The 14,622-nt window shown below is 51.2% G+C and overlaps 1 protein-coding gene across 3 annotated transcripts in view; it reads right to left on the reverse strand.

Annotated features, from left to right (window-relative positions):
• The window catches only part of ABHD2 (abhydrolase domain containing 2, acylglycerol lipase), a 105,238-nt gene that overhangs the window by 13,839 nt on the left and 76,777 nt on the right, over positions 1 to 14,622 (reverse strand). For all 3 annotated transcript variants that reach the window (XM_060617683.3, XM_078449007.2, XM_081795836.1), the window contains 2 exons: positions 11,292 to 11,475; positions 934 to 1,026 (listed from right to left, as the gene is read on the reverse strand). In XM_060617683.3, the coding sequence (XP_060473666.1) occupies positions 934 to 1,026; positions 11,292 to 11,475 (277 nt within the window). The remainder of the gene's footprint in view (positions 1 to 933; positions 1,027 to 11,291; positions 11,476 to 14,622) is intronic.

A 14,622-nucleotide genomic window follows, 5' to 3' on the forward strand; every position in this document is an offset into this window, starting at 1 on the left:
AGCACCAGCCCTGCCCAGACTCCACGTGGATCCTGCCCAATCTGGGGCGCCTGGCTAGGGCAGGCCAGTACCATGTTTTCTTTCAACCACTGAGATCAGTCAGGTCGCCTTTCCTGGGATGGCATCAAAACCCCTCTAAAATTGCTCTGTCTGCGTCCCCGTGATGTGCCAGGCTCTGGAGGTGGGGGAGGTGGATCAAACGCAGCCCAGGCCCTCCAGTGCTTTACAGTTTAGTTCAAGACACAGGATTCACACCGGGGAAGCAACAGAAAAACAGTTCGGGGGTGAAGGAGTTGGCTTCACAGAGGAGCACGGAGACGGACCTAAAGTCTGGGGAGACGTGACAGGAAGGGCATTTTCGGCGAGGCCCCGGTGGCGTGGGAGAGGCCAGAGGGCGCGGGACCTCCAAGTGGCCCAGTCCAGCTAGAGGGAAGGCGGGTGCAGGGGAAGGGGGAGGGACGGTGTGACTATTCACAATCACGACGATAAAGCCATCGCCAATACCTACTGACCTGTCCCGCACGCCGGGCGCCGCTCCAAGCGTGGTCAGGGGCGACCCCACCCAAGCACCGTGAGCAGGAGCGAGGCAAGACCGGCTTGGGGAACACGCAGAGGCGTGCACGAGAGCAGCCTAAGGAGAAAGGTCCCCAGACCGTGACAGGCCCCCTCGGGGTTGCTCTAGTTTGGGCAAGAATGGCGTAGAATGGTTCCTCGTCTTGGGTACGTGGGGAATCATGAAAGCAGAAAGCGAGTTGGCGAATTGAGTAGCTCGGGACCAGTCTGCTTCTGAGCGAGTCACAAAGCGGTCGGCAGAGAATCTGCAGCAACCCTGCCTCTCTCGTCCTCCTGGACAACCGCGAGTTCTGGCCTTCGTGACTCGGGAATGAGCTCAGAGGGGAACGGTCTCCTGAGGGGGCACGGAAGGCGACGCACCTGTGCGAGAGGATGATCTTCTTCATGTTGTCCGCCATGAGGAAGTTGTAGAAGCGCCGGCACTGGTCCCACTGCATGAAGGTCTCCTGGGCCCTGAAAGAACCACGGGGGAAGTGAGAGACCGCGCCCGGGAAGACACGCTGCAGGGAGGCCTTGCAGGGACCCGCTAGCGGCACGTGCTGGGGCCCCGAGAAGGTGCTCCCGGCACCTCTCCCTGGAGGAGGAGGGCACTGGCTCCCGCCCCAGAACACGGGTCTTTGCGGGGTGGTCTCCAGCTCTCCGTAGGGGAGCCGCAGGGCTGAATGCAAGGCCCCAGCGGGGAAGCTCTCTGGGGGCACAGGCTTTGTGGGTGGCAGTCCCGACACCCCCTTGCGGCACAGTGGCCTTTCTCAGGACCTGCCAGTACTGGCCTTTGAACACGTCCATTCGGCTTCCCACCTGGCCAGACGGTTTTTCTGGCTTAGTGAAGGAGTACGTAAGGGGGGTGGGGGTGGGGGTGTGGAGAGGCACAGTGCAGGGAAAAACTTAAAAGAACTTCTCGGTCGCCGTTTGAGAGGCAAAGGGAAAGCATACAGTCGTGGGCTTTCTATTGATTAGCCTTAGAATGTTTAAGGGGCAAGGAAACGGAAGAAGACGACGGGCGACCCACCCTCTCTGGGCACGGCTGCTGCGGCTGGTTCTGAAGTCTTTTCCCCCCTCAAGCTACTGTGCACCGGCAGCATGACTAGGCCTACCTGACATGAGGGCCACCGCCTGAGTCCCAGCAGTAAAAGGCAGGTAGTATTATCCTCACTCTAGATTAGGAGACCACCACGCACTCAGGTCAAGGGAAAGTGCGGCCTTCTCTGCGCACCTGCGCAGATTTCCTTGGCCACACGACAGGTGAGCAAACACCAGTGTGCTAATTCCCACAGCCTGGCTCGGCCCTCACTGCTCAGTGCTCTCTTCCCTGAGTGTGAACCCAAACATCACCGGGTCCATGCTAACTCCCACCTTGCAGACGTCTGGGTCTCGAGGCCTGCTTCCACTCTGGGGGTGAACCCGGGTGTCACCATTCCTACGCGGGGTCCATCGGTTTCCTATCCCAGATGGCCAAAGAGGGGACGGGGTGGTTCATAGGTTTTTGTTGTTGTTTTTTTAATCCAGAAGAGTTTATAAAAGTTATTTCCCCAAGGCTGCCACCCTTCAATTTTGGAATGGCAAACATTTCCCATAATACCATGGTTAAAAAATAAGAGGTAGTGGGAGGTTAAAAGCAAGAGGGTTTGTGGCTTTAATGGTGTGTGACATGCTCATAAAACGTGGGCTGAAGTTCACATAAACCGTGGGAAAGCTAACACCGCCTTCAAAGGTCAAAAGGCCCTTCTATAAATGCATGGGGGGCTCCCCAAATGCTGCACACACAGAAAGGATAGGCCAGATCACTGTGGGTGGGACCCCGACTAAGGCAGGGATCTGGACACTTGCCTCTTAGTTTGAACGAGGAGGAAGGAGGGAAGACACCCAATCCATGAGGCAGAACCTGCTTCCTCTGCTGGCATCCCCTCCTCTGACCTTGGACCCAGGCTGCCCCCTCCTCAGAGAGCAGACAGTCTCATTATCCCAGCTTTCTCTTGCCTTTGTCCATTTCTTCCTTGGCTGACTTCCTAAATGCTTTGGTTAGCACGTCCTTCGTATTAGAGGGAACGCATAAGGCAGGAAGTGGGGAGGTGCTGACCATAAACGTTAAGACCTGAACGACAGCACTGCGGAGGCTCTCTTGACTGAAGATCACAGGCACCACTCACTGAGAGGCTCTGGGGGACGCACAGGGGCCCTGGGCTTGAGGAGGACAGGGAAGAAGGATGCTGGAACCATTTCCCTCCATCAATGCTGGCTGACGCGGATTCCTAGCATCTCTGCTTTACTACTCAGCATACACAGGGACTGTCTTTCACCACCTTTGTGTATAAAATTAAGGAACTAACACTTAATTTTATACAGGTTGAATAAAACATAATCAAGGGCAATGTGTTATAAATGCATTCATTCCATATATTTTTTAAAAGGCCTCATTTCTTCAATCGCAACAACAACAATATATGGAAGGAAATCCGAGAGGAGAATCTATAGACTAAAAGAAACTTACGAGACAGATCAACAAATGCCACGCATAGGCATTACATGGATCCCGATCAAACAAGCCAACTATTAAAAACCTTCTGTGAGATTAATCAGGGAAATCTGAACGCTGAGTAGAAATGGGATATTAGGGAATCATTCATTTCTTGGCATGATAATGGTTACATAAGAAAAAGTTCTTAGAGTCTTTCAGTGCAAACTAGTAAATATTTTCAGATGAAATGATATGATGCCTGGGATTCGCTTTAAAATAATCAGCTTCTGGGGTAGCAGGGTGTGCCTGAGCTGTGGAGGAACCAGAGTGGCTGTGAGCTAGGCATTGCTTAAGTGGGTGATGGGCACCTGGGAATTCAATATCTTACTCTTTTTACTTTATATGTGCCTAAAATTTTCCATCATAATGGAGGAAGAAGAAAAAGAAAGAAAATAGACAATTATTTTAGATTATGAGCTACTGAAAATTATCTGCCCTGCTGAGGAGATCAAAGTTCAAAAAGATACAGAGAAAAGCCAAAGTTAGTCTTAACCGGGTAACTGTGAGCCTCAACAATCATTCTCAGGGACGGCAAAGAGACCGGTGGGTCGTGTGGAGCACAGCGCAGTTCCCATTGAGGCCGAACTCCCATTTTGCTGCCCTGTTTTTGCAGCGAGAGGAGGCAGGAGGCAGGAGCAGGCTGGTGTGGCAGATGGGCCGGGGGCCTTGGGGCGGGCGGCGGCATGAAGGTCTCACGAGACGTCCAGGCCACCCGGCTGGTGAGAGTCGGAGCAGGGACCTGAATACCGCCCATCCGACCCCACCACATGGGTCACCAGACTCTGCAAAACCACTTCACCTCACCAAGCCTCATCTGACAGATCAGGGGGTTGAAGGAGAGAATCCATTTCATACTGATCGCTCTATGGCTGAGGTAGCTAGACAGCTTTATCACAGGCCCGACAGAGGACTTTAGTGGTGTTTCGCTGCTCCTGTTAATGGTGGATGTGGTGAGTGGAGAGCTGGCCAGCTGGTGGTGGTAAGGGGTCTGGATTCTGGCCCTGGCTGAGGAGACCTGGGGGGCGGGCAGGCTCCTGAGAAAGACGCGGCGTGTGTCTCCTAAGGACGGGACAGACGTCTGCCTGGAAACCAAGGCGAATGGATCAGGAGGGGAGAGAACACTCAGCTGAAACCCTGAAAACATGGCGGACTGACTGCCAGCAAATGGCGAAGGACAGGGAAGGACAGACTGTTGCGGTCTTGGGTAGCGACAGGCCCCCGGGCGGGCCACACACACAGGGTGAACAAAACTCAGAGGAGAGCAAGCAAGATTTCACAGGCATCAGCAGGACTTGCTGACATGGGACCAGGACTGGAAGGAATCCTGTGGAGGCCCCTGGGTGGCTATGAGGGAAACTTCCAGCAAGAGAAGAAGAGTGCTCTTCGCAAGAAAACATTCCTGGGTTGAGCCCAAGGTCCAAGGTGGAAAAATATGAACAGAACATTTGGGTAACATCTGGCAGACGTTGATTGAAGCAAGCCACAAATTGGGCACCAAAGACAGGGGACTTCGGCTCTCCAGACAATGAAGGAACCCCTTTACTTGTCCAAACAGCAGAACCTCTGTGTTCTTCTTTTAAAAATATTTGTTATTTTTAAGAGGGAGAGAGGGAGAGAGAGAATCTCAAGCAGGTTCTGTGCTGTCAGTGCAGAGCCTGACACGGGGCTTGAACCTGTGAACCATGAGATCGTGACCTGAGCCGAAACCAAGAGTTGGGTGCTCAACTGACTGAGCCACCCTGGCGCCTCCAAACCTCCACGTTCTTGGCTTGTCTCTAGATGGCTACGTTCTCTACGAGAGAGAGGGGACAGCAGGATGGGCTCCCTGGGCTGAGCCACCAGGAGAGTCTGGCCAACGAGGGCACAAGAGAGATGTGTCATAATGAACAGTCAGGAGAAGGCTCTGAATCCTCCAGGAAGGCAGGTTTCATCCACTTCAGAAAGAACCAGGATGACTCTGCCAGGGCTGAAGCCTCCCGAGAGTCACAAAGCTATTCTGTCATCGAGACTGCAAATGAGAAGCAGAGTACCTCCCAAAGCAGCATGCTTCACCGGGACATGTGTGGATTTTGAAAGAACTTTATCCATCCGTCTACCTACCTTTTATCAAAACAAATAAAGTTCTTTTAAAATGCCTTTGTTTCTGATCAATGTAATGTTAAATAATAAGATATTTTCTGCACTGCTTTCCCAGCCACCTGCTGGTGAGCGGTTTCTATTGGAACAGTTATGAGAGTTTTAAAAGGTGTTGTGGGTGGGGTGCCTGCTCAGTCGGTTAAGCATCCGACGGCGGCTCAAGTCATGATCTCGTGGTTTGTGCGTTTGAGCCCCGCGTCCGGCTCTGGGCTGACAGCTCAGAGCCTGGAGCCTGCTTTGGATTCTGTGTTTCCCTTTCTCTCTGTCCTTCCCTCCCTCATGCTCTCTATTCTCTGTCTCTCAAAAATAAGCAAACATTAAAAAAATATTTAAAAAATAAAAATAAAAGGTTGTGGGAGACGACGGATTTTTAGATCACTTAGAAGAGGATCCAAAGGAAACAGGCATCCACAGTCACGTTCAGGGCAATCCACCGGGGCAGGGAGGAGCAGAGCCAAGCACTTCACGCTGCTGGGGGGCTCTGCTCAGAGAAAGCTCAACCTCCCAACTCAGAGTTTCAAAACGAGTGGACTAAGCACTGATTAAAAGGAACTGAAATCGGAACAGAATGAGATGGGGAAAGCACGCACCTAACACCCAAAGGAATTCAAGTCTCCCGGCTCAAGTAAATTATATCTCAGAGTGCTGAGACCCTGCGAGGGCGGCCAAACATCTTTTCTGTGGTCTTCGAGAAAACATGGAGGATGAGAATGAGACGCAGGTTCTGTGAACCTGGGCACGCGTGACCCTGACATTCCAAAAAGGGACAACAAGGCAGGCTACAAAAGAAGACATGGACGTAGGCAATATTACAACATACCTTGAACGTAATGTGCTAAAGAAACTTTAAAATCAAACCATGTTAAGCATCTCCTGGCATGTTATCACACCAGTGTAAGAAAACGTTTTTTCTCTGGGGAAGGGAATTTCTCTTCCAAGTTTTGCCCATCTTTTTAAAAATTTAATCGTGGTGGTAAAAAAAACACATACCATAAAATTTACCTCCTTAACCATTTTTAAGTACACAGTCCGGTAGTGTTAAGCATATTCACAGTGATATGTCATAAATCTCCAGAATTTTTCCGTCTTGTGAATCTGGAAGTTTACATCCGTTAAACTAGGACTTCCCATTTCTACCATTCTACTTATTTTTACATAGTTGCGCTCCCCATTACTTTTTTCATGTTTACTTATTTTTGAGACACACAGTGAGAGGGAGAGAGAGGGAGAAGGGGAGGGGCAGAGAGAGACTGGGAGAGAGAGAATCCCAAGCAGGCTCCACACTGTCAGCACAGAACCCGATGTAGCCTCACTACTTTAAATATACACGTTCTTGGGGCGCCTGGGTGGCTCAGTCGGTTAAGCGTCCGACTTCGGCTCAGGTCATGATCTCACAGTCAGTGAGTTCAAGCCCCGCATCGGGCTCTGTGCTGACAGCTCAGAGCCTGGAGCCTGCTTCAGATTCTGTGTCTCCCTCTCTCTCTGACCCTCCCCCGTTCATGCTCTGTCTCTCTCTGTCTCAAAAGTAAATAAACATTAAAAAAAATTTTTTTTTAAATATACACGTTCTTTTATGTTACACATTTTCTTGATTTTTAAATGTAAAATCTCCCTTGTTTTCCACTGTGATTTGTGGATAATATTTTATGACTATCCCTCCTGCTAGACAGGTGCCGGTTATCTCTAGCTTGGCCCTGCAAGACAGTCGTACTGTCCTGGGGGCGAAACCAAACAGCCTTGAACAGCATGGCCTCTGGGAGGAAGGACCGTGGAGCGTCTGGTCCGGAGAGACCCAGGCAAGAGGGCTTCTGGCTGGCAGCTGGTTCGGGGGACAGGACTGACCTGGAGAGAGGTCATCACCTCTAGTTAGTTTAGCTTGAGAGTGCAAGCGAAAGAAAACCATCTCTGCACTGGGACGTGGGCCCAGAATCCTTCATTCCAGCCAGCGGGGCTTTGGGGCAGGGTGGGGCACGGAGCTCAGACAAGGGTAGGGACTGCCAGTCCCCTCTCTGCCTCATCAGACTATTTGCCCTGAGGATGTCCTTTTATAGGAACGGGATTACTACGTGAAAGGGTCTGTCACTCTCATTTTTCTGAGAGGAAAGAATTAGCAATAAAGAATAAACAAAAACCCCCAAGACACTAAGGGCAAGCCATCTGGTCAGCTTCACACCCCAGTGGTGGAAAAGCCAAGCATTCTTCCAGGCTGGAGTTCTGCCCACAGAGCTTCGTCTAAACTTAGCAGTTTCTCCCCCCATGCTTGGCTCTGATGCAAAATTACTGATTGTTAAAACCGGCATACAGTTCTTGCACTATAAACACAGATCCGATGAAGGGACAAGTCTATAGAGGGACTTTATGAATGACAGCCCTTGCTTTTGTCATAGACGCAGCCATAGTCTGGGGTTTGCCCATGCAGAGCAAACAAGAGAATATATACGCCATTTGGCTGGAAAGTGATGTCTGGTGTTCTCTGCGGCAGGGAAGCTTGCGGAAAGCACTGTGCTGAGACCCAGCGGTGCTCACACGCTCCCCCAGCCAGGAGCCGACCGACACGGAGACCTGGGAACTTGTCTGTTGTCCTTTAAGGGCACCCCCCCCACCCCCGCCCGGACCCTGTGCCTACCCTCACCTCCTTCCAAGAGCCCTCCCCTCTGGCCTCCTCGCTTGACTGGGGACTTCCTGGGCACCCAGATGCCTAGTGTGGAATCTATTAGTGACGCGTATCGGTTGGTTTGCTGCTTTGTAAATATCCTTCTACTGTCGAGAACTGCCGTGAGATCCTCAGACACAGGCTGTCTCTCATCCCCCAACTGTAATCACACGCTTGGATTCGAATCATATTATTACCGGCAGATTCTGCAATGCCAGATTGTTGAGGGCTCCCTTAGGAATGAAGACACGATTTGATCGGAAACCAGCCCCCCCGAAAGGCTTTCCTTCCCTTTTCTTTAAGCTCCATGAGGGCAGGAAATTTTTCCGCCTTGTTCCTGGCTGTGTCCCTGTTACCTAGAAGGGTGTCTTGGCCGAAGGAACCAAACGAATCAAGGAACGAATTAACCTGCAGGTAATCTTCTGGCACCGCCACTCCTGGCCGATCGCCACTCACTGCACGAACTTAGAATCACGAGTCTTTGCAGGAACGTTTCAAATGATTAATTCAACCAGAGTTGCGCTGAGTCTGACCGCACACGTTTCCGGGACTGGCTGGCAGCTGCTTGTGCTGAGGGAACTATGCGAAGTCTACGAGACGGCAGGCATTTCGGGTTCTTGTATCCTGCTCTCGGGTGGTTCGGCACATCCTAGATGAGCTTCTCTGGCGGCAGCTAGGCTTTGCGAACTACGGCAAGCGGGCATGGCTGCTGGCCTGGGGTTGGCTCTGGCTACGGGGCTGGTGCGCTACTGGGGTGAGAAGCCAGCGGGAGGGGATGGGTCACTGGCAAGCGGTTCTCTAGGCTCAACTAGGAGAGATTTACCGGCAGCACGGACTCCCGTGGGGCCCCGGCAGAGGCAGACGAGCCCTCCCTGCTCCACCTCGGCGTAAAGGAAGCATGGCTGCCATCGTCCCAGTGCCGCAAAGGCTCATCGCCCTCAAGCCTTGGCAGGAAAAAAAGGTGACACTGGTTTTGAGTAAGGCACTGTCCTTCGGGGAGTAGATCTCATTAAAATGTTGAGGGCACCCGAGCCCAGGGTGGCGCCCGCACACACAGGGAGATGGGGTCCCCCTGACCTGCCACCACTTCCAGTGTGTACGTAGGGCCACAGGATCGTGGCCCTAGTGTGGGTTCTCTGTGCTCCCGAGGATGAAGTTGCCTCTTTGTCTCCTTACTGTACGAGGTTGATGTGATAATGAGTAAGTATGAGTGTGACGATCTCTGAGGTCTCAAAGGAAGGTGGTGTAGACTGTCTGCAAAATGTACGGCACCTCACAGAGTCTAAACTTAGCAGATTTTAAGCTCCCTTCGCGTGAGGGCAAACCCCTTTGTTCACCAACCGCACGGATCATATGCTCTTGCCAACAGCAGATGGCGCTGCTGCAGCAAAAGGAAAAGAAGCTGCGGTCGTTTAAGATCTTGTGTCTTGGTGGAAACAAAAAAAAAAAAAAAAAAGAAAGAAAACAAGCTTGTCCTACATCCTCCCACTTATCAAATGCTGTGCTCTCTGGACACAAAGTCCGTGCTCAGAGCACTGGGTTTAGGAAGGGACTCTGGTGATTCCAATCTTACAGGTGATAGAAGGCTTGCTGAAAACCGGACCATTTGTCAGGCGAGAGCAGGCAGGGTCCTCGTGTCAGGACCCGTTCCCCTGAAACCTGTGGTAGGGACCTTACCCTCTCAGCGACTTGGTTAACTCCGGTTACATAACAGCTATGAATTGGGAACTGGATATTTCTAGCCAAGATCAAGGGACGTGTCCTTTCAGCTGGCTCTCCGGAGCACAGAGGGCAGTGAAGGGGAGGATTCCCGGCAGGAGGATGAGGGGTATCTAGTATCATCACTTCGGCCCATGATACTAGAGCTGGAGGGGCCGCTGAGATCCCCAGGCCCAGTGGCTGCTAAATGTGGCTAAATATCAGAAGTCACTCGTGGAATGTGTCCAAATGCAGATTCCTGGCCTCATGCCCCAGATTCTAGAGCCCAAATCTCCAGGGCTGGGACCCAAGAAACTGGATATATTTCTAAGATGGTCCCCCGAGGGGTTCTTAACGCAGTGAAACTGTCACCAGTTCACCAGACTGGTCTTTGTGACCCACGAGCGTTACCTTCTTGTCCCACCATGAACGATGGTCATTACTGGTCACTGATGGACTCTCTATGTCCCTGCCCTGCATACGTGTGCACTCCTCTGACCCTCACAGCGGCACTACGAGGTAGGTACAATTTATTAGTATTGTCTCCCCACTGTGCAGGCGAGGAAAACTAGAACCCAGGCCTCGGCCCTAGAACTCAGGAACGGTTCCGTCAGGGATGTTTTTCAAGTCTTCTTTCGGGCCCATTTAAATCCTCCTTTTTGGCCAGCTTTACGCCTCAGGGGCCGAGGCTGAATTCTAGGCTTGCATTTGCCCTTTGGCTGTGCCGGCCTCAAATTCCAGTTAATATGGATCTTTGGAAACAACAGACAGCCTCTATCCATCAGCACATGCTGAAACAGGTTTAAGCAGCATTTTGAGAGATAACGGGAGGCCAAAAGGAAGGAATCATTTGTTAACTATAAGGACTGTTTGGTATTAGGTCGGATCAATGACGGAGACTTTTTTTTACTTTCTTGTGCAATACTGGATTTCCTCAAGAGATCTGTAATAATTGGTCATACCCATGCGTTATACAAGAGCCATTATCATGAAGAGTGAGTACGGGAAAAATGTGGATGCATTTGAAGAGTGGAGAAGTGTGCGTGAATGAATGAGCGTGTGTGTCTGCTGGCTCTCGGGAGATCTGGGGCAGCACTGATCTTGAGGGGGAGTCAGAGCAGATGATAATGCGCCCCTAGGGCTCGTCCTGCGGGGCTCTGTGGGCAGGAGACTAAGGGGTAAGATAAACCTTTATCTAGCAGGTCGTCTCCCTTGTGGTGATGTCTGGGATGCCGAACGGAGACTAGTATTTGAAGGTGAGGGCACAGATTCCACGGTTTCTACAGATCCTTCCCCATGTCTTTCGAGACTCAACTCTTCTGTAGGCAGGAGGGATCTGGGGTCATAAGACCCAGCTCCCAGATTCTGGGTTACCCGTCTCGTGTTCTTTGGTAAGCCCACAGTTCTTACAAAACTCCTGCAGCACCAACAGATAAAATCACCTCGCAGAGACTCCACAGGGAAACCTCGGCCTATTCAGTTACAGATCTGATCGCCGAGCACAGCTGCGGATCGGGCTTAAGGAGTCTGGTAAGACAACTCCCGTGTATGATGTGGAAGCAAACCAAGGTGCCTCCAAGGCCCAGACACTTCCACGGTCCCTCTGGTCTTCCCAGACCAGCGCTGGAGCACTGACTGGGGCACCTCAACGAGCGGAGCGCAAACTGAAGACCCCGACGGGGGAGAGAGGCAGGAGCAGGCGGGGAGGCCACTCACCTCAGCGCGCTGTACCCCTGGCACACGCTGACACAGCACAGGACCTTCTCTTGGTTGGCCTGAGTCTCCCCCAGGTATTTACACACGATGTTGCCGCCCAGGCTGAAGCCCACGACGACCAGCTGGGTCTGGGGATAGGTCTTCTTGATGTAGTTTACCATGGCTCCAAATTCCCAGGTGCAGCCTGTGGGCAGAGAGGGAAGGCCACTCCATCACTGTAGGCGCAAAAAGACTGGAAAAAACGTGAACTGGAGGGTTACTAAATGGGTGCTAAGATAGTAACAGAGAGAGCGGGGTGTGTGTGTGTGTGTGTGTGTGTGTGTTCAGAGAGAGAGAGAGAGAGAGAGAGACAGACATACAGACAGACAATTCTCTTGGGCTACCTGGAGAGAAGTTTCCAGATGCTCCTCAGTAGGGAGGAGACACGGTCTTAGTAGGGCCCATGAGGAGAGGTATAGACAGATGTATTCAACAGATGTGCAATGCTCTTTGAAGGTGGGTTGTGGAAAAACCTTCTAGATGCACATGGAAATCAAAACAGATGTTCATGGGGCACCTAGGTGGCTCAGTCGGTTGGGCGTCCAACTCTTGATTTCAGCTCAGGTCTTGATCCCAGGGTCGTGGGACCAAGCCCTGCGTCGGCGTCCGTGCTCAGCATGGAACCTGCTTAAGATTCTCTCTCCCTCTCCCTCTGCCCCTCCACCACTCGTACTCTCTCTCTCAAAAGTAGAAATAAATAATAAGTAAATAAATACATAAATAAAACAGATATCCAGGGCGTGCGTGAGCACATTTGTTCGCACGCAGACGTACACGAAAGCAAGAGCAAAACCCTTTGGGATCAGCTTCTCAGGCTCCAAAACACGACTCTATACCCATGTGTACGATGACTCATGGTGTTAAGAAAAGTACCAAGTGTATGTTATTACAGGATCTTCTTGTCAGCGTGGGGGAAGGACGGAAAGACAAATTCAGTCCAGCGGGACGGCCAGGATGCTCTACAGAATAAGGATAAAATGTTTTTGGTGACGTAAGGACAGAATGCCGAGGGAGACGGACGCATTCAGAAGGACACAGAGGAGACCTCTGCACGGAGGCGGCCTTGTTTGCCCAGGAGGGATGGTCTCAGCTGGCTCCACGGGGAAGCCTGCGAAGCCGTGTTCTGCCTCAGCGGCTTTGCTAAGAGGAGGAGGGTAGTGCCCTACGTGGGTGAAGGGTTTGTCACATCCTTCTAAGACCCAGCCCCAGGCTCTTCAGGGAGCCGACTTAAAATGAAACCTAACAGGGAAAGAGGGATGTTGGCAAGACGCGTGCACACGACACATGGCGTGAGGAGACCGTGGATTTATAACGGAAACACGGGGTGCCTGGGGGGCTCTGTCGCTTAAGCATCTGACTCTTGGTTTCGGCTCAGGTCATGATCTGACAGTTCGTGAGTTCGAGCCCCACCCTGGGCTCTGTGCTGACAGTGTGGAGCCTGCTTGGGACTCTCTCTCTCCCTCCCTCTCTCTCTCTCTCTCTCTGCCCCTCCCCTGCTGGCTTGTGTTCTGTCTCAGAATAAATAAATAAACTTAAAAAAAAAATTTATAATGGAAACATGAGCGGTTGACCTCGGCACCAGCTCAGAGGTTTTGACACCCCTAATGAGGGCCGAACAGATTCTTCCCTAACCAGCAGGCCGTGGGCCAGGCGCCTCTCACAGCTTCTTCTCACAGAGGGATGCGGCCCAAGCCAGTCCAGCACAGCCCGTGCAGGGGTTCTCAAACTACGATGTGTATAGAATCGCCTGGTGAGAGAGGCTGTTAGGAACGGGCATCCATGGGCTTCGCCCCCAGAGAAGCTGACTCAGTAAAATGAGGGCCAGGCCCAGGAACCGGCATTAAAATTTTTTCGGAATAGGTAAAACATGCACCTGGAGCAAAATTTAAATAGCGTTAGAGGTGTGGTCACAGGTAACTTCTAATATTCTCTTTAAAAAGATCAGTGGTAACATACAGATTATTTAGTAACCTTGTGTACTTTGTGTTTCTTTTTTTAAACAATATATATGTCTTGAAAACCACTGTCTAACAATACACAGAAAGCCGCCCTAATTTTTTTTTAAGTAATCTCTGCACCCAACATGGGGCTCACACTCATGATCCCAAGATCAAGAGTCAGACGCTCCACTGACTGAGTCAGCCAGGAGCCCCTGCCCTATTCTTTGTTATTTTTATTTAATGAGGCATAACATAATACTCAGGAAAGTGCACAATGAACTTATACATGCTGACACCCACGTAAACATTGCCCAAACCATTTCAGCCATTGTTTAAATTACTTTAAACAAGGGGCGCCTGGGTGGCTCAGTCGGTTGAGCGTCCGGCTTCGGCTCAGGTCATGATCTCACCGTTCGTGAGTTCGAGTCCCGCGTCAGGCTCTGTGCTGACAGCTCGGAGCCTGGAGCCTGCTTCGCATTCTGTGTCTCCCTCTCTCTCTGCCCTTCCCCCATTCACATGCTGTCTCTGTGTCTCTCAAAAATGAATAAACATTAAAAAAAAATTTTTTTTTTAAATTACTTTAAACAAGTAATTGTAACTTAAGACTTGAAAAGGCCAATCTAGGTTTCTAGATTTTCTCCAAAGCTTCGATGTGATGGCGTTGATCTGATGGCACAATAGAATCACCCAGGGATCTTGTAAAACAACACCAATGCTTGGGTCCTCCCCAGACTAGTTAAATCAGAGTATCTGGGGGTGGGACCCGGGCATGGGAGGTCTCGCACAAGATCTGTAGGTGCTTCCCAAGTGCAGCCGGGGCTGAGAACCACTGATATAAGGGACAAGGACCTCCGTGGCTCAGGCAAATATGAAAAAGCAGATTTAAAAAAAAATTTTTTTTTTAATATTTATTTAGTTTTGAGACAGAGAGAGACACAGCATGAACAGGGAAGGGGCAGAGAGAGAGGGAGACACAGAATGTGAAGCAGGCTCCAGGCTCTGAGCTGTCAGCACGGAGCCTGACGCGGGACTCGAACTCACGAACAGTGAGATCATGACCTGAGCCGAAGTCGGATGCTTAACTGACTGAGCCACCCAGGCGTCCCCGAAAAAGCAGATTTTGAAGCATCCTCTCGCTCTGTCTCTGGGCCATTCCGTTTCAGACTTTCCTTTCCCTTCCACTTGCAGGAAGCAACTTTCACGTGTGGAGGCATTGCTCTGCCTTTTGGAAGCTTCTGGAAGCAGGGCTGTCGGCCTGGTAGCAGCTTTCTGCATATTTCCTCAAAGCCAGGTTTCTACAGGGGGTGAGTCTCTGCTCTACACAGCCAGGCACCTCCTCTACGTCTGGCAAA

Source organism: Panthera onca, chromosome B3, assembly GCF_046562875.1.
Source record: "Panthera onca isolate mPanOnc1 chromosome B3, mPanOnc1 haplotype 2, whole genome shotgun sequence".
In the NCBI taxonomy this organism is placed as follows: domain Eukaryota; kingdom Metazoa; phylum Chordata; class Mammalia; order Carnivora; family Felidae; genus Panthera; species Panthera onca.